Raw genomic sequence first — 19,763 nt, 5'->3', positions numbered from 1 at the left:
CTGCTGGAGGTCATTTTGCAGGGCTCTGGCAGTACTCCTCCTGCTCCTCCTTGCACAAAGGCGGAGGTAGCGGTCCTGCTGCTGGGTTGTTGCCCTCCTACAGCCTCCTCCACGTCTCCTGATGTACTGGCCTGTCTCCTGGTAGCGCCTCCATGCTCTGGACACTACGCTGACAGACACAGCAAACCTTCTTGCCACAGTTCATTCATTCAAAAGTGACCAAAACATCAGCCAGGAAGCATAGGAACTGAGAAGTGGTCTGTGGTCACCACCTGCAGAACCACTCCTTTATTGGGGGTGTCTTGTTAATTGCCTATAATTTCCACCTGTTGTCTATTCCATTTGCACAACAGCATGTGAAATTTATTGTCAATCAGTGTTGCTTCCTAAGTGGACAGTTTGATTTCACAGAAGTGTGATTGACTTGGAGTTACATTGTGTTGTTTAAGTGTTCCCTTTATTCTTTTGAGCAGTGTATATTTCTAGACTGAGGTTGGAATAAGGCTGTGGAATTGTTAAAATTACAATAATGCCCTTTTAGTGTAAGAGCTGTTTGAAAAGACTCCCTGATGACATCACCAGACGGTAAATTAGTCAATAGACCAATAAGAAAGAGAGTTCCAAACCTTTCTGACAATAACAGCTAGTTTTCGACTTTCCCCTACCAACTCACACCACTCCCTGACAGTCTTAGCAAAATTCTTGCTTGAGAAATTGCTCTTTGCTAAGAAGCTGTTCGTTTTCAATTAAAATAGTAAAAAAAGAAAAGAAACAATCACAGTAAGGTACTTCATTGTTACCCAGAAATGATTAGATATTGAGATACAAACGGCTGCATTGGACCTTTAAATGCGGTTGGGACTTTCTAGTGTAGAGGCCATTTCTCCCTGTTCCCCTGGCTGGAATGTAATTATTTGAGAAGCGTGCAGTGACGTCAATGCAGAAAAGAAATAAAAATCTCAATCACAACTATCCCCTTCCCTACACAATCATTTGGCACAATAATATAAACATAAACATAAATCAAACTACTGATAAACCACCAAAAAAATGTATATTCTAGTGGAGAGTGGGTATGAAATCAGACTTCTGTAGAAAAAAATAAATCTCTAGCAGAGAGTAAAGGTTAAGTGGTGTACTTTCAATTAGTCATTCATGGCCAGTGGGATCCTGCGTATTGGTTTCTTAGAGGAGGTGTGTATTTACAGAACTGATGGTGAAACTAAACACACAAAACAGCAAGTGAAACAGGGTAACATTTACTGAAGATGACGGAATAGAGCTTGATTTGAAAACAAAAACAGTATCTTAAAAAAATTAAATATAGATTTCATTATCTTCTGGTCATCCAGGCCTTGTCCAAGTCAAGGAGTGCAGAGTTGTGGTCCATTTATGCAAGCTAATACCTGTGAATACCAATAAATAACAAACCTAGCAGTCAAATGTTTGTACTGAATAGCATACAAACCTTTACTTAGCTCGATTAGACCAATGAGGACATGTATGTTGTGGCTGTGGGGATCCATTGCAGATAAATCGTACATACATCTGACATTTGGGTGTCATTTAAAGGGATCTTAAATGGATGATTGTACCTGTAGTAGTTGGGTTTGAATGGGCCATTCTTGTTGAGACCCAGGTACTTGGCCTGCTCATCTGAAAGCTCAGTCAGGTGGGCATCAAAGGTGGGCAGGTGCAGGCTGGCAACATACTCATCTGAGACAATCACAACACACATACAATTATAGAAGTGATAAACAATGTTTTATTTTATTCAATGTAACGATTTGTGTCAACGTAACGGAATGCCTCATTCATGTCATCAGAGGGCATAAGTAGGGCTTCAGAAACCAGTGGGTTTGTAAACATTATATAAAGTGGCATTGTTTAAAGTGGCTAGTGATACATTTATTACATCCAATTTTTATTCGTAAAGTGACTAGAGATGAGTCAGTATGTTGGCAGCAGCCTCTCAATGTTAGTGATGGCTGCCCCCGGTGATGCGTTGTGCAGACCTCACTACCCTCTGGAGAGCCTTGCGGTTGTGGGCGGAGCAGTTGCCAAACCAGGCTGTGATACAGCCCGACAGGATGCTCTCGATCGTGCATCTGTAAAAGTTTGTGAGTGTTTTTGGTGACAAGCCAAATTTCTTCAGCCTCCTGAGGTTGAAGAGGCGCTGTTGCGACTTCTTCACCACGCTGTCTGTGTGGGTGGACCATTTCAGTTTGTCCGTGATGTGTACGCCGAGGAACTTAACACTTTCCACCTTCTCCACTACTGTCCCGTCGATGTGGATAGGGGGGTGCTCCCTCTGCTGTTTCCTGAAGTCCACAATCATCTCCTTTGTTTGTTGACGTTGAGTGTGAGGTTGTTTTCCTGACACCACACTCCGAGGGCCCTCACCTCCTCCCTGTAGGCCGTCTCGTCGTTGTTGGTAATCAAGCCTACCACTGTAGTGTCGTCTGCAAACTTGATGATTGAGTTGGAGGCGTGCATGGCCACGCAGTCATGGGTGAACAGGGAGTACAGGAGAGGACTGAGAACGCACCCTTGTGGGGCCCCACGGTTGAGGATCAGCGGGGTGTAGGTGTTGTTTCCTACCTTCACCACCTGGGGGCGGCCAGTCAGAAAGTCCAGGACCCAGTTGCACAGGCCGGGGTCGAGACCCAGGGTCTTGAGCTTAATGACAAGTTTGGAAGGTACTATGGTATTAAATGCTGAGCTGTAGTCAATGAACAGCATTCTTACATATGTATTCCTCTTGTCCAAATGGGATAGGACAGTGTGCAGTGTGATGGCGATTGCATCGTCAGTGGACCTATTGGGGCGGTAAGCAAATTGGAGTGGGCCTAGGGTGGAGGTGATATGATCCTTGACTAGTCTCTCAAAGCACTTCATGATGGCGGAAGTGAGTGCTACGGGGCGATAGTCATTTAGCTCAGTTACCTTAGCTTTCTTGGAAACAGGAACAATGGTGGCCCTCTTGAAGCATGTGGGAACAGCAGACTGGGATAGGGATTGATTGAATATGTCCGTAAACACACCAACCAGCTGGTCTGCACATGCTTTGAGGACGCGGCTAGGGATGCTGTCTGGGTCGGCAGCCTTGCGAGGGTTAACACGTTTAAATGTTTTACTCACGTTGGCTGCGGTGAAGGAGAGTCCGCAGGTTTTGGTAGCGGGCCGTGCCAGTGGCACATGTCGGTGGCACGGGCTGTTTTTTTTTTGTAGTCCGTGATTGACTGTAGACCCTGCCACATACCTCTCGTGTCTGAGCCGCTGCGACTCTACTTTATCTCTATACTGACGCTTAGCTTGTTTGATTGCCTTGCGGAGGGAATAGCTACACTGTTTGTATTCGGTCATGTTTCCGGTCGCCTTGCCCTGATTAAAAGCAGTGGTTCGCGCTTTCAGTTTTGCGCGAGTGCTGCCATCAATCCACGGTTTCTGGTTGGGGAAGGTTTTAACAGTCGCTGTTGGTACATCACCCCCGACGCACTTGCTAATAAACTCGCTCACCGAATCAGCGTATACATCAATGTTGTTGTTCAACGCTATCCGGAACATATCCCAGTCCACGTGATCGAAGCAATCTTGAAGCGTGGAATTGTGTAGCTAGCTAGACCATAACATAATAATTATAACAACTACCACTACAGCCACTATTTCTCTGTATTCTCATGTAACGCTCCAAACACATGAGGATATAATAAGGACTCACCCATCTTCTTGGGCAGCAAGTAGACATCCTGTTTGTAGCGGCCCTCTGGAGCATTGTACAGCTCAATAAGGGCCAGAGCCTGTTGGAGAAATGAAGCACCATACACAATCCTCGTTATACACACACAATCACAGGAATAGACATATCAATAATCACATTATACAATGTACTCGTGTGAACACATAGAGCCTCCTTACATTCAAACATTGTATAAATACCCACACCGTTCCTGGAACCATCGAATAACCACTGAACCTTTTTAGAAATGCCATGACAGCAGTCTAAATATACAGCTGTGCATGTAAATATACTGTTATTAATGTGCCAAATGAAAGGTGTTATGCACAAATTGTCACTGAATGAAATATGCACTAGGGGAGATGGCTACACTATGCTATTGCTTCCCCTGTCCTAGCTTGGTGTTCTACACAGTGCTCTGAGAGTCTACCTAATCTACATGAGACATGAGACATGCAGTTCAGATAAGCCCTCCTTAGCCATTCCCTCCCGGAGGTTTATTATTAGAGATGACACTGAGGTCAAGGTACACTCTTATCATCTACCACGGTGGCCTAATTATGGGAGGGAATAGACCACATAATAACCCATAGACTCTTCTATCTGGTAACTAGTGTGGGGTTGGAAGAGGCAGTGAGGGTCTGTATTACCTGATACTATCTGCAGCACTACTCTGTCTGGTTGTTAGCTACTGTGGGGAGTGTCTTTTACCTGGGTCGTGGCTGTGATTGACAGGACGAAGGTGGGAACTGTGGAGCAGCTGAGGTTCAGAAGACGACCCTGAGGGAGACACACAAACGTGTAATTTGCTATGTGAGAGTATATGTGCATGCGTGTGTGTGTGTGTGTGTGTGTGTGTGTGTAACTTCCCACCTCGGCCAGCAGGATGACCCTCTTGCCGTCAGGCCAGATGACATGGTCCACCTGAGAGCGCACTCTCTCCCAGGTCAGTTCTGGGGTCCGCAGGCTCGCCTGGTTAGCAGGTCACACACACAAGGGTCATGCAAACACACTACGCACTCTCACTCGCTACTAAAAGTCTAAATATGCAGTACATTTGAAATCATCATCACGAACTTCATATTCCTAGGAAAACTTCAAATATTCCCTCCCTTGATTTTCACGTTTTACTGTAGCAACAAATTGGTTTGTCAAAGTTCCTCACCACGTCAATCTCAGTGTTGGAGTGTCCCATGTTGCACACGATGGAGCCGTTCTTCATGCGGTCCAGCTGGTCCCTGGTCACCACGTTCTTATTACCTAGGAGACCAGAGAAGAACACCAGTCTAAACCCCAATCTCCATATAGGGCTTAGCACAAACCCTCAGGGTGATTAGGTGATGCAAAGGGCCATGACGAGTATATATATATATATATATATATATATATATATTTTTTTACAATCATATATAATTGTCCAAAATAATATCCCTATTGATTACATAAACACAGTAGTTTGATGTTTACCAGTGCATGTGATGATGACGTCCACCTGGCGGATGACCTCGTTCAGCTTGACCACCCTGAAGCCGTCCATGCTGTTAAGACACACATGGGGAAAGAGCGGTTAGTCAGAACCGAGGGGGAGAGACAAGTGCTCTGCCTACAGTAAAGTGCCATTCAAATAATAAGGCTCTTTGTTATATTCAAACGTTTAATAAATTGCTGTCTGGTTTCTATAATTTTATCCTGAATTATAAAAGCCAGCTCAGGTTTTCCGTTTATATTTTGCTGGAGAATTTTATGTTTCAAAGGTTTCTCTCAGAGCAGGACAGGGTCACTGTGTCATTTCTCTGGGTGCTTAACATTTGGTACTTCCTGCTTCCTACTTGCTGTCCCTCACCAGGCCTGCAGGGCGCAGATGGGATCAATCTCTGTGACGTAGACGATGGATCCCATGGCTTTCAGTGCGGCAGTGCAACCTTTCCCAACCTGCAGGAGAGCACATTGCATTAGCATTACATAATATGACCACATCACATTGACCTTGATAAACAGAAAAGGCCACAAATTATCCACTACAGAACATGCATACTGGTAAACCTTGACGTCCACATTAGACTCTTTAGAGGCGGATTACATTAGACTAAATACACAATGACTTAGCATGAGATGGCATTGAACTCTTCAGTATATTGATGTACTAATATGCACTGTACAGGTGATAATCATTACACTGAGTGCACATATTCTCATTATAGCAGGTTAAGCATAGCCGGAACAGACTGACTATTCAAACAGAACTACATGTACATTATGAAACCTCCTTACCTCTCCATAACCACAGACAACAACCTGCTTTCCTCCAAACATCACATCTGTGGTCCTCTTCAGGCTGCAGACAGAAACATGGAGACAGCGACAGGGGAAACAATAGGATTCAGGATGTCAGCCTTTCTGTGGTGTGTTAAAACACCAGGTTGAGTGAAATGGGCAGTAGCCGTCAATAAAAGCAATTTCCCAGGCCACTGGAGGCCACACAGGCCATGCTGTTAGCCTGATTTATTGGCTTACACAGGCCAGAGATGCTTTGGCTGGGACACTGAAAATATATCATATTTTGCCTTGGGGAAAAATTCAGCAGAACAGGACTTGAGTATATCAAATCAAATCGAACCAAATTGTATTTGTGCCAAGACCTTATCGTGAAATGCTTACTTAAAAGCCCTTAACCAACAACAGATCAAGAAATAGAGTTAAGAAAATTTACTAAATATAAACATTTACTAAAGTAAAAAACATAAAAAAGTAACAATAAAATTACATAACAATAACGAGGCTATATACAGGGGGTATTGGTACCGAGTCAACGTGTGGGGGTTCAGGTTAGTCGAGGTAATTTGTACATGTAGGTAGTGGTAAAGTGACAATGCATAGATAATAAACAGCGAGTAGCAGTGTAAAAACAAAAGGGTGGGTCAATGTAAATAGTCCGGGTGGCCATTTGATTAGTTGTTCAGCAGTCTCATAGCTTGGGGGTAGAAGCTGTTATGGAGCCTTTTGGACCTAGGCTTGACGCTCCGGTACCACTTGCCAGGCGGTAGCAGACAAAACAGTCTATGACTAGGGTGGCTGGAATCTTTGACAATTTATGGGGCTTTCCTCTGACACCACCTAGTATATAGGTCCTGGATTGCAGGAAGCTTGGCCTCAGTGATGTATTGGGGCCTACGCACTACCCTCTGTAGCGCCCTACGGTCGGATGCCGAGCAGTTGCCATACCAGGCGGTGATGCAACCGGTCAGAATGCTCTCAATGGTGCAGCTGTAGAACTTTGAGGAAAAGGTGTTGTCGTGCCCTCGTCACGACTGTCTTGGTGTGTTTGGACCATGATAGTTCGTTGGTAATGTGGACGTCAAGGTACTTGAAACTCGACCCTCTCCACCGTAGCCCCGTTGATGTTAAATGGGGGCATGTTCGGCCCTACTTTTCCTGTAGTCCACGATCATCTCCTTTGTCTTGCTCACACCTGCTCTCTGTAGGCCGTCTCATCGTTGTCGGTGATCTGTTGTGTCTTCAGCAAACTTAATGATGGTGTTGGAGTCGTGCTTGGCCACGCAGTCATGGGTGAACAAGGAGTACCGGAGGGGACTAAGCACGCACCCCTGAGGGGCCCCGGTGTTGAGGATCAGCATGGCAGATGTGTTGTTGCCTACCCTTACAGCCTGCAGGCGTCCTGTCAGGAAGTCCAGGATCCATTTGCAGAGAGGGGTATTTAGTCCCAGAGTCCTTAACTTAGTGATGAGCTTTGTGGGCACTATGGTGTTGAACGCTGAGCTGTAGTCAATGAACAGCATTCTCACATTTGTGTTCCTTTTTCCCAGGTGGGTAAAAGCAATGTGGAGTGCGATTGAGATTGCGTCATCTGAGGATTTGTTTATGCGAATTGGAGTGGGTCTAGGGTTTCCGGGATGATGGTGTTGATGTGAGCCATGACCTGCCTTTGAAGGAAGCACTTCATGGCTACTGATGTGAGTGCTACGGGGCGGTAGTCATTTAAGCAGGTTACCTTTGCATTCTTGGGCACAGGGACTATTGTGGTCTGTTTAAACATGTAGGTACTACAGACTCGGTAAGGGAGATGTTGAAAATGTCAGTGAAGACACTTGCCAGTTGGTCCGCGCATGCTCTAAGTACATGCCCTGGTAATCAGTCTGGCACACGACATTGTGAATTTTGACCTTTTAAAAGGTCTCGCTCACATCGGCTACGGAGAGCGTGATCACAGTCCTTCCAGAGTGCTCTCATGCATGCTTCAGTGTTGCTTGCCTCAAAGCGAGCATAAAAGGCATTTAGGCTCGCGTCATTGGACAGCTCGTGGCTAGGTTTCCCTTTGTAGTCCGTAATAGTTTGCAAGCCCTGCCACATCTGACGAGCGTCAGAGCCCGTGTATTAGGATTCAATCTTAGTCCTGTATTGACGCTTTGCCTGTTTGATGGTTCGTCTGAGGGCACAGCGGGATTTCTTCCGGATTAGTGTCCCGCTCCTTGAAAGCGGCAGCTTTAGCCTTTAGCTCGATGCGGATGTTGCCTGTAATCCATGGCTTCTGGTTGGGATATGTACGTACGGTCACTGTGGGGACGACGTTGTCGATGCACTTATTGATGAAGCCGGTGACTGAGGTGGTATACTTCTCAATGTCATTAGATGAATCACTGGAATATATTCCAGTCTATGCTAGCAAAACAGTCCTGTAGCGTAGCATCCGTGTCACCTGACCACTTCAGTATTGAGCGAGTCATTGGTACTTCCTGCTTTAGTTTTTGCTTGTAAACAGCAATTAGGAGGATAGAATTATGGTCAAATGGAGAGTGAGGGAGAGCTTTGTATGCGTTTCTGTGTGTGGAGTAAAGGTGGTCTAGAATTTTTCTCCTTAGGTTGCAGGTAGAAACTAGGTAAAGCTGATTTAATTCTGCCTGCATTAAAGTCCCTGGTTACTAGGAGTGTTGCTTCTGGATGAGCATTTTCTTGGTTGCTTATGGCCTTATACAGCTTGTTGAGTGCAGTTTTAGTGCCAGCATCGGTTTGTGGTGGTAAATAGACGGCTACAAATAATATAGATGATAACTCTCTTGGTAGATAGTGTGGTCTACAGCAATACCTCGAGACGTCTTTAATGTTAGACATGGCGCACCAGCTGTTATTGAAAAATAGACAACACCCCTGCCCCTCTTATCAGACGTAGCTTCTCTGTCCTGCCGATGCATGGAAAACCCAGCCAGCTCATTATTATCCGTGTCATCGTTCAGCCACGACTTGGTGAAACATAAAATATTACCGTTTTTGATGTCCCGTTGGTAGGTTAGTCTTGACCGTAGATCATCAAGTTTGTTTTCCAGTGATTGCACGTTGGCCAATAGAACCGATGGTAGAGGCGATTTACTCACTCGTCTCTGAATCCTCATAAGGCACCCCGACCTTCTCTCCGGAAAGCAGTATATCCTTCGCAACGGACTCATTAAACTTCTAGTCGGACTCACGAACTTCGTCCAGTTCGAGGTGAGTAAATGCTGTTCTGATGTCCAGAAGCTCTTTTCGGTCATAAGCCATCCCCTCCGGCGCCATTATATTGTCTAGTGTATATGATTTTAAGTATGTACAGTAAATCAATCAAATTTTATTTGTCACATACACATGGTTAGCAGATGTTAATGCGAGTGTAGTGAAATGCTTGTGCTTCTAGTTCCGACCATGCAGTAATATCTAACAAGTAATCTAACAATTTCACAACAACTAGCTTATACACACAAGTGTAAAGGAATGAATAAGAATATGTACATATAAATATATGGATGAGCGATGGCCGAACGGCATAGGCAAGATGCAGTATATACAGTATATACATATGAGATGAGTAATGTAGGGTATGTAAACATTATATAAAGTGGCATTGTTTAAAGTGGCTAGTGATACATTTATTACATCCAATTTTTTATTATTAAAGTGGCTAGAGATTTGAGTCAGTATGTTGGCAGCAGCCTCTCAATGTTAGTGATGGCTGTTTAACAGTCTGCTGGCCTTGAGATAGAAGCTGTTTTTCAATCTCTCGGTCCCAGCTTTGATGCACCTGTACTGACCTCGCCTTCTGGATGATAGCGGGGTGAACAGGCAGTGGCTCGAATGGTTGTTGTCCTTGATGATCTTTTTGGCCTTCGTGTGGTGTAGGTGTCTTGGAGGGCAGGTAGTTTGCCCCCGGGGATGCGTTGTGCAGACCTCACTACCCTCTGGAGAGCCTTGCCGTTGTGGGCGGAGCAGTTGCCAAACCAGGCTGTGATACAGCCTGACAGGATGCTCTCGATTGTGCATCTGTAAAAGTTTGTGAGTGTTTTTGGTGACAAGCCAAATTTCTTCAGCCTCCTGAGGTTGAAGAGAAGCTGCTGCGCCTTTTTCACCATGCTGTCTGTGTGGGTGGACCATTTCAGTTTGTCCGTGATGTGTACGCCGAGGAACTTAACACTTTCCACCTTCTCCACTACTGTCCCGTCGATGTGGATAGGGGGGTGCTCCCTCTGCTGTTTCCTGAAGTCCACAATCATCTCCTTTGTTTTGTTGACGTTGAGTGTGAGGTTGTTTTCCTGACATCACACTCCGAGGGCCCTCACCTCCTCCCTGTAGGCCGTCTCGTTGTTGTCGATAATCAAGCCTACCACTGTAGTGTTGTCTGCAAACTTGATGATTGAGTTGGAGGCGTGCAAGGCCACGCAGTCATGTGTGAACAGGGAGTACAGGAGAAGGCTGAGAACGCACCCTTGTGGGGCCCCAGTGTTGAGGATCAGCAGGATGGAGATGTTGTTTCCTACCCTCACCACCTGGGGGCAGCCTGTCAGGAAGTCCAGGACCCAGTTGCACAGGGCGGGGTCGAGACCCAGGGTCTCGAGCTTAATGACGAGTTTGGAGGGTACTATGTATGGTGTTAAATGCTGAGCTGTAGTCGATGAACAGCATTCTTACATAGGTATTCCTCTTGTCCAGATGGGTTAGGGCAGTGTGCAGTGTGATTGCGTCGTCTGTGGACCTATTGGGGCGGTAAGCAAATTGGAGTGGGTCTAGGGTGTCAGGTAGGGTGGAGGTGATATGGTCCTTGACTAGTCTCTCAAAGCACTTCATGATGACGGAAGTGAGTGCTACGGGGCGATAGTCATTTAGCTCAGTTACCTTAGCTTTCTTGGATACAGGAACAATGGTGGCCCTCTTGAAGCATGTGGGAACAGGGATTGATTGAATATGTCTGTAAACACACCAGCCAGCTGGTCTGCGCATGCTCTGTGGACGCGGCTAGGGATGCCGTCTAGGCCGGTAGCCTTGCGAGGGTTAACATGTTTAAATGTTTTACTCACGTTGGCTGCAGTGAAGGAGAGCCCGCAGGTTTTGGTAACGGGCCATGTCGGTGGCACTGTATTGTCCTCAAAGCGAGCAAAGAAGTTGTTTAGTTTGTCTGGGAGCAAGACATCGTGGTCCGCGACGGGGCTGGTTAACTTTTTGTAGTCCGTGATTGACTGTAGACCCTGCCACATACCTCTCGTGTCTGAGCCGTTGAATTGCGACTCTACTCTGTCTCTATACTGACGCTTAGCTTGTTTGATTGCCCTGCGGAGGGAATAGCTACACTGTTTGTATTCGGTCATGTTTCCGGTCGCCCGCCTTGCCCTGATTATGTACAGTATCTACAGTATGTACAGTATCTACAAAATAAGTCTAATCGATACATTGTTATGTAGTGCAAAGAACACGGTGTTGTAGTGAGACAACATTCACCTCGCTTAAAGGTTCATTTAACACCTACCCATCCAGGATAGACTCTCTGCAGCAGTAGAGGTTGTCAAACTTCTGCTTTGTCACAGAGTCATTCACGTTCATGGCTGGCACACACAGCTTGCCTGCTTTGGACAACTGGTACAACCTGAAAGACAAAGAGGTAACTAAGTAACTTAGCTCAGAGTTGCCCGCTGGTCTTGCGTGTGTGACTGTGAATGTGCTGTAATCAGAAATAAAATTACCTGTGGACCCCAGTCACACTCTCCTCCACAATGCCCCTGATCTTCTTGAAGACGTTGGGGTATTTCTTATACACCCAGTGGGTCAAGTCCCCTCCATCATCAAGGATCTACCACAGACACAGCAAGAAGAAACAACATTCTCAAACGGTGACAACAAACTGACACATCAGTAACACAAAATGGTCTACAAGGACATTTGCCTTGTTGTTAAAGGAGGATAAATTATAGACTTATATGGGTACCATGTTAGGCTGCCAGCCCTCCATGTTGACGCACTTGTCGATACACCACCAGAAGTCATCCTCAGATTCCCCCTTCCAGGCAAAAACCGCCACACCTGCACAAATCACAAGGTAGTTAGGAGAAGAGGGGTTTAGAAATTACTATATTTCTCCAGATCAGACAGATATTACAAAACAGAGACAAATCAAAATCCCTTTTTAAACAACAGCACAGGGTCCTGAACCTTTAATATAAGCAAAAGCATTGGTTTGTGACGCAAAGACCCTTCATTCCAGAGAAAGCAGGACTGATCACGTTTGAACGCACGGTGCTCGACGTCCGTATAATCTGCTCTAAAGCCATATTAATATAATGGCCTGCAGCTTAACTCCAGATATCTGGACCTGCACAACAATCCAACCACAGAGCCTAGAACAGCGCTGTAGGCTCCTCCAGCAGGCAGAACACTTACACAACCCTGCTCACTAAAGACTTCAGCTCTCTAACATTAAAGCTAACTTCACACTCATAATCATTCAGGAAACGGCTATCAATAGCAGCCATAACAGTATTGACATCAGTACTGAACGATCATGTAGAATCGCTACAGTAGCTTATTAGGCTTGGTTATACAGTAGTCCTATACTGCTATGTGTCTTCATGACCAATTGTTGTGAACTGACCTAACATTTTACTTCCTTTCTGACATGCTTTTAACATCATAATGCAGGCTTTATAACACAGAGGGTGTGAGTAAAACCCTCTGTATGTCTGTTCTCTAAACCAAGAGGGGATAATAAGCTGGGTCTCTTGTCTCAAAAGCTGTTATCCTGTGATTTCTAGAAGAGGACCGGACAGAAGGCCTCCTGGTCATTTCCACCCCAGAGAGAGCAGAGCAGGCAGAAACAGAAGCTGCCAGAGGACACAGCCCTTTCATCTGTTAGCAGGGAGATTTCTCTCCATAAAAGACCTGGACCAACTGTTTATTAGAAAGAGATACTCTGACAGATGGAGCTTTACACAACTATGTGGGAAAGGGAGAGCTTATGTAAAAAATAAATAAATAGGGGTACACCAAAACACAATTCTGATTCCTGCTATCGGACTAGAGGGGTAGGTAGATTTTGAAGGCTCTATGGTTCCTCTGCCACGCTACTCATCCTGTATGACCATACAGCTAAAAACACACTATACAGCACCTGGGCTTAGTTAACCTCTAGTCCTCCAACCTCAACCTCTAGTCCTCCAACCTCATCCCTGTCTCTGTGTCTAAGTATACACCTACGTACTACTATCTACTCCTTTCATCTGATCAAGTCGCCATCTCAGTAGGTTTCTGGCAGGCTTGCTGTATGGTATGAAGATTGCTGGCATAACTCACTTGCAGAAATGTCAACACTGCTGAGTGGGTTGTAAATGGTCAGAGGATACTGTGTGCGTAGGACAAGTTAATCAGCCCACAGCCTGTGTGCCAGTTCCTCTCCCAGCTTGAGCGATGTGACTACTTTAATGCAGTCTGACTCTGTTGTAAACCTAACCGTCTAACAGGCCATGAACAAAGAGACCCCACTACGGAAACACATATACTTAACAATCACCCAGCAACCCAAGAGATATGCGTGTCTTGGTTCTGTAGTTCAATGACTAGAGGGCAAGCCTGATGTTCTCTGTGTTTTTCAGGACTTTATTGAGAACATATCGAAAAACATCTCCTTGGTTTCAAAGGGCACAGGGAAGCAAATCACCCTCAACTCTTAGCACCCTTACAAGAAACACCCATTTAACAATCATGTAATTAATTACATAGTAATACAAGTTAAAGTATGCATAGTATGCAGAAATAGTACTAATTAATATGAATGTGATGTACCACAACTTTCAAAAACCTCTTATGAAGTACAATCAGCCTCATTCTTTTCCATATAGAAGCTCATACTGTAACAAAGCAGTAAAGGAGTGATGTTGAAAGCTTTTACTTACCAATCTCTGAGAGGGCAGCTGCCACCTCGTTCTGTGTGGAGTAGATGTTACAGGCTGTCCAGCGACACTGGGCCCCCAGGGCCACCAGAGTCTCAATCAACACCTGAAGGCAAGAGAGAGAGGAGGGGGTTGAATGAGAGAGGAACAAGAAAAATACAACATATTACTTGTACATCTCTGTATCATAAATAGCCTTAGCTTTACAGTACACAAAAGAGAGCAGTTAAACTCAATATACTTAGTCTTCAGAAAATATTCACACAGAGTTCAAGTTTCACAAAGTGGGATTAAAATGGATTTAATTGTAATTTTTGGTCAGTGATGTACACACAATACTCTAATTTCAAAGTGGAAGAAAAATTCAACAATATTTTTTTCCATTCGTTTTAGGTTATTGTTGCTGAAAGGTGGATGTGTCTCTCCGTGTGTTGGAAAGCAGACTGAAACAGGATTTCCTCTAAGATTTTGCCTGTGCTTCGCTTGATTACATTTATTTTTGTCCTAAATAACTCCCTAGTCCTTGCCGATGATAAGCATACCCATAACATGATGCTGTCACCACCATGCTTGAAAATATAAAGAGTGGTCCTCAGTGATTTGTTCTGCTGGATTTGACCCAAACTTAACGCTTTGTATTCCAGGACAAAAAGTGAATTTTTTGGCCACATTTTTTGTGGCAGGTAGCCTAGTGGTTAGAGCGTTGGACTTGTAACCGAAAGGTTGCAAGATCGAATCCCCGAGCTGACAAGGTAAAAATCTGTCAATCTGCCCCTGAACAAGGCAGTTAACCCACTGTTCCTAGGCCGTCATTGAAAATAAGAATTTGTTCTTAACTGACTTGCCTAGTTAAATAAAGGTAAAAAAATGATTTTAAAAAGTGCCTTATTGCAAACAGGATGCATGTTATGGAATATTTATTTTCTGTACAGGCTTCCTTCTTTTCACTGTCATTTAGGTTAGCATTGTGGAGTAACTACATCCTCAGTTTTCTATCACAGCTATTAAACTCCAACGATTTTAATCACAATTGGCCTCATGGTGTAATCCCACGTGGTTTCCTTCCTCTCCGGCAACTGAGTTATGAAGGACACTCATCTTTGTAGTGACTGGGTATATTGACACCATCCAAAGCGTAATTGAGAACTTCAACATGCTCAAATGGATATTCAATGTCATTATTTATTTATTTTTTATCTACCAACAGGTGCCCTTCTTTGTGAGGCATTGGAAAACCTCCCTGTGCGTGAATCTGTGCTTGAAATGCACTGACTAAGGGACCTTATAGAAAATTGTATGTGTGGGTACAGAGATGGGGTAGCCATTCAAAAATAATGTTATCATTCAAAAATCATGCATCTTATTTTGTGACCTAGTAAGCACATTTTTACACCTGAACTTATTTAGGTTTGAATACTTACCGATTTAAGACATTTCAGCTTTTCCTATTATATTATTTAAAAAAATTGTATATTGTGTGTAGATCAGCGACACAAAATCTCAAGTTAATCCATTTTAAATTCAGGCTGTAAGAGGTATGAATACTTTCTAAAGGCACTGTAAATATATAAAAGCTTATTCACAGCATCAATATACTCGATCTGCTTGTTAAATCGTAGATGCAAATAGGGTATTACAGATACTGAACATTCTTTATTTACGGGCTGTCATGAGATGAGCCAGCTACCATCATTAGCCACAGAGCAAAATGCTGCAGTTAGAGCAGTGGAGGTTGGGTTCTGCGGTAGGCTTGGGCGGTATATCATATACCGGGGGTTTTTGGAAATAGTCACAGGATGGTTTTTCAATACTGTAAAAAAAAAAAAATACAAGTTTTTCTATACATTAAAATGTATAGCTACTTTTTAAGTAAATATCTGCAGTCAACTTGTGCAATATGTTAGAAGATAAAGCAGATTGTGTCCATTTCACCTGTCACATTATGAAGATTTCTGTAGTTCCCCAGAACAGTTGAGCCAGTCACGTTTTTGTTTGTAAATAGCACAACTGGAGAAAGTGGGAGCAGGTGAGTCCAGCTATGTATTGACAGCGGTCGTGTTTTATATGGAAAGTTAGTGTTTCTTTGCTTCAATATAGTGATCAGGGACGTGCAACTATAGTTTTCCTTCACAGAAAATACATTAGTGAAACACATTCGGCAGAAAATAGATTAATTTTCATCAGATGACAACAGAATTGAAACGCTATTTGACTGGCAGCCACACAAGTAGGCTAAATGAGCTTACGATGAAAAAGCAAGGTATTTTCTTATCATAGAAATAATGTAGCCAGGTACATTTCTTATTGTTTTTCTTAAAGTTCATCTTGCATTTTACCAGAGAAAAGGAGTGTGGCTACATTGAGAAAAGTACCAGAGAAAAGTAGCTACACATCAGTCAGAGCGCTGTCTGCTGATAGAATGCCTGTTTGTGAATTCTGTTTGTGAATTCTCATCCGAGTGGAGAAGTGCAACTGAAGCACAAGATTTGTCTGATGCCAAGCAGAAATTACAATAAGAAGCATTTTAGATTTGCGCTTACAAAACGCAGCAAGATATTTCTTATGCATTTTTTTTTTCTGCATAGAAAACTAAGAATTCTGCATTAACGCGACCCCTAAGTTTAAATTGCTAGCTATCTAAGTAAGTGGCTGAATTAATAAGGCGATGGGGCATCATTGTGTTGGCTTTCTGCCGTGTTTGAGAAGTCAAAGCCCTTCCGACAAACCATTCTGATTTCCTTGCGTTTTTTCTCCTCTCCATTCTCTGCCCGTCTGCTTCTACCCCAACTGCTCCTTACCAATCTTCTCAAGGCAGAGCAGGCAGGCCCATTGCCCTAGCGAATCCTGACTCCATACAGACAGTGTGTATACATTCTGATCCAGTGCCAGTACTGTTCATTTGCACAATCTCTCTTTCAAATTCTCTTATAAAATGTCCAAACACACCAAAAATGACATACGGTAGCTCCTACCTATATATGTATAATTTTAGGAGCTGGATTGCCTGTCTTTGCAATTATTTTTTCTCTCGTTTGCGCTCGTTAGTTAATTTTGTTAGCATTCTGGTAATAGACCCCCAATTTGAATTTTTCCGCCCTTGTGTACTAAGCTAGTAATACCGTAAATCCCGGGATGAGAGAAGAACGGTATGAAGATATGAAAATCTGTATACCACACAATCTTATTCTGTAGTAGCGATACTGTGGGGAAGGGTCTTGGCACTGATATTTGGGTATGTCAGAGGGAGAGATGTTTCATTGCAGCAAAGCTTGGGTATTGGAGACAGTGTAAGTTAGTGTAAACAACAGGGCCAACTTGGTTATTGCAAAAGTCTCTGTGTACGCTGTGACCTTCAAATCCTACTGTATAAGGAGAAAAATGTCCTCCTGTAGCCTTTGCAGAGATATTAGGATAGGTAAGAAGACAGAGTTTTCTTACTGCAGTCTGGGCAGTGATGTGAGTGCAGCCAACAATTTTTGCCCCAGCAAGTGGCTTCTCTCCCTGGGCTCTCTTCCTGAGGGAGATTAATGCTGACATATCTGTGGAGAAAGAGAGAAGTGGGGTGATAAAGAGAGTGAAGGAGATGGAGAAAAAGGGAAAGAAAGAGATTCCAAACGTGTTTGCTACATTCAGAGAGTAGACAAACAGAAAAGTGGTCTGAATATAAAGCCCTTCCAACTCTCCCATCTTCCAAACAAATCTCTCTCAAAATTAAGGGACTCAAAGAATTTCCTGCACCAAAACCTTCTGAGCGCTGTAAAATTCAAATAACCTCAAATAAGCTATGACTTTGCAACCTGCCAATTCACATTGGACAAGGATGATCACTCCATATCAAGCTCTGGAGTTGTGCTGACAGTGTTAGGGGTGTAGATTCAGCTGCCATGCTGCACACAACATTTAGGCCAAGGACAACACATCAAATCTAAATTATTTGGGGAGTAATGTCTGAAATCAAACACAATAATGATAAAATGAGAACTTTAGACAAAGAATTTGCTACATGGCAAAAACTGAAGGTCAGCTTCATCAAAAGTGTCAACTGGTGGTTAGGCCAAGGGCTGTTAAGGTGACCGAATTACCACCACACCGGCGGTCAGGAGTCATGACCTCAGTCAAATTCTACATGACCGTTTAGTCACGGTAACTAGGATTCTCCAAGCTCTGATGCTGCTGGTCATTAGTAGCCTACCAAACTTGCTAACTGCATGGTACTCAGCACTCTATTGTCCCTCTAATCACTCTGACAACACAAAACGTAATCGAAAATCAAACACTTCATGAAAGCCCATAAGCTCATGTTGCGCAACATTTCTATAGGCTATGCAATCTCGTGAGAAGACAGAGTTGGCCTCTATTAAAAATAGGAGGATCCGATTAGCTTTCTATAGGCTAGGCCTACTATATTTATTCCTCAACTTTCCTAATATTAAGCATATTGCTTCGCTTTACAATAGGAGTACAGCCTACCTGGCTGGCATGAAAATGAACCATGGGAAAAGCGTCCTCCATTCGCTATTTCAGTGCATGAATAACATTTGTTTTTCCCCTGCCCCGAGACAGGTGCATGATAATGGTCCATTCTAAATCAAAACTAATTTCACACATATACACAAAAGTATGTGGACACCCCTTCAAATCAATGTATTTGGTTATTTCAGCCACACCTGAAATGTATTATCACTTATGAATGATGCCCAGCATACGCAGTAAGGCAATAAACATTTTTTTGTGACTTTTTAAAATCATAGTCACACTTCTATTGTAGCCTAGCCCATAGGCTTATATGTTTTGATAAGGTTCGTATCACAAATAAATTGGGCAAATAACTTCCAAAAAATGAAGCACATTAATCTACTTTACAACTGGTGAAGAGCCTAACTGGCATACAAAGGCGGCGTGTGATTTTCAAGTTTGGGGAAGATAATTTTCCCCACAGAAATGCACCTTTATAATGAAGCATAAAATGCATAATCGAATTTGCGGTTACTTTTGAGAACAGTGTTTTCCCGCTAATTGTGCGCATTGCTACGCTTATAATCTGAAGAAATAGTTTATCAACATTTTAAGCTAAATGTTCTGATCTGTTGCATCAGCCTCATTGCTTTAAAAAAAAGTTTTGATGCGAATGGTTGTATTCATTTGGGATCTATCGCATCCAACAACTGTCCCAGAGTATATTTGGAATATTTATTTCTCGCACAGTAGGACAAGTTGACCAATAGAATAGGTCAACTTTTGTACTATGGGGGATAGTAGATAGACATAGGCTAGTGCTTTTGCTGTTTGTTAGGCCTACTCATCTTGTTGGCTGTCGAAAAGTAAATATGGACAGTTCGTCTAACATCTTCAATAGGTACCGCGGAATTCAATAAGAGGGACGCGCACAGTTGCGTCCCCGATGTGTCCGTCTTCACTTCTAGCCTACTTCAGTGCTGAGATGGCTGTGAGAAGGACCCGATCAGGTGACGGGCATTGGCTAATAAGAATTGAGGTATCTGAAAGAGCCATCTGAGTGAGAGGTGGCTGCCGGGAGAAGGGAATGATAATTATTATATTCAGCCCAAGGGCACATCAGCCACTTTGGCCGCAAAATGCATGGATTTTTTAGGGGGCATTACTGCCACACAAGGAGGATGCCGCTGGAATTTCAAGGCCTGGGGAGCATATTATCAAGTGCTTCTCAAATTGTGAATGAGAGACTGATGAAGTGTGTGCATCCTGCAAAAGCAACAAAGCAGAGCTCATGCCTTCCATTACTTTTTTCAAGTCATCATTAGAGTCGCATCATGCAGCATTAGAATGTATTAAAAATCAAAACATATAGC

At 43.6% G+C, this 19,763-nt stretch overlaps 1 protein-coding gene across 1 annotated transcript in view; it reads right to left on the bottom strand.

The window, feature by feature from the left end:
- Positions 1-388: 388 nt before the first annotated feature.
- Positions 389-19,763, bottom strand: part of LOC120065170 (S-adenosylhomocysteine hydrolase-like protein 1) — a 62,185-nt gene continuing 42,810 nt past the window's right edge. The window contains exons 4-17 of the mRNA XM_039015949.1: positions 17,374-17,474; positions 13,939-14,041; positions 11,979-12,073; positions 11,737-11,843; positions 11,523-11,639; positions 6,011-6,074; positions 5,583-5,671; positions 5,207-5,277; positions 4,905-4,999; positions 4,613-4,711; positions 4,451-4,519; positions 3,722-3,800; positions 1,596-1,716; positions 389-1,406 (exon numbers count right to left, since the gene is read on the bottom strand). Of these exons, the coding sequence (XP_038871877.1) occupies positions 1,400-1,406; positions 1,596-1,716; positions 3,722-3,800; positions 4,451-4,519; positions 4,613-4,711; positions 4,905-4,999; positions 5,207-5,277; positions 5,583-5,671; positions 6,011-6,074; positions 11,523-11,639; positions 11,737-11,843; positions 11,979-12,073; positions 13,939-14,041; positions 17,374-17,474 (1,217 nt within the window). The 3' untranslated portion in view covers positions 389-1,399. The remainder of the gene's footprint in view (positions 1,407-1,595; positions 1,717-3,721; positions 3,801-4,450; positions 4,520-4,612; positions 4,712-4,904; positions 5,000-5,206; positions 5,278-5,582; positions 5,672-6,010; positions 6,075-11,522; positions 11,640-11,736; positions 11,844-11,978; positions 12,074-13,938; positions 14,042-17,373; positions 17,475-19,763) is intronic.

This window comes from Salvelinus namaycush, chromosome 20 (genome assembly GCF_016432855.1).
Source record: "Salvelinus namaycush isolate Seneca chromosome 20, SaNama_1.0, whole genome shotgun sequence".
NCBI lineage: Eukaryota > Metazoa > Chordata > Actinopteri > Salmoniformes > Salmonidae > Salvelinus > Salvelinus namaycush.
This window is presented reverse-complemented; position numbering and strand designations above follow the sequence as displayed.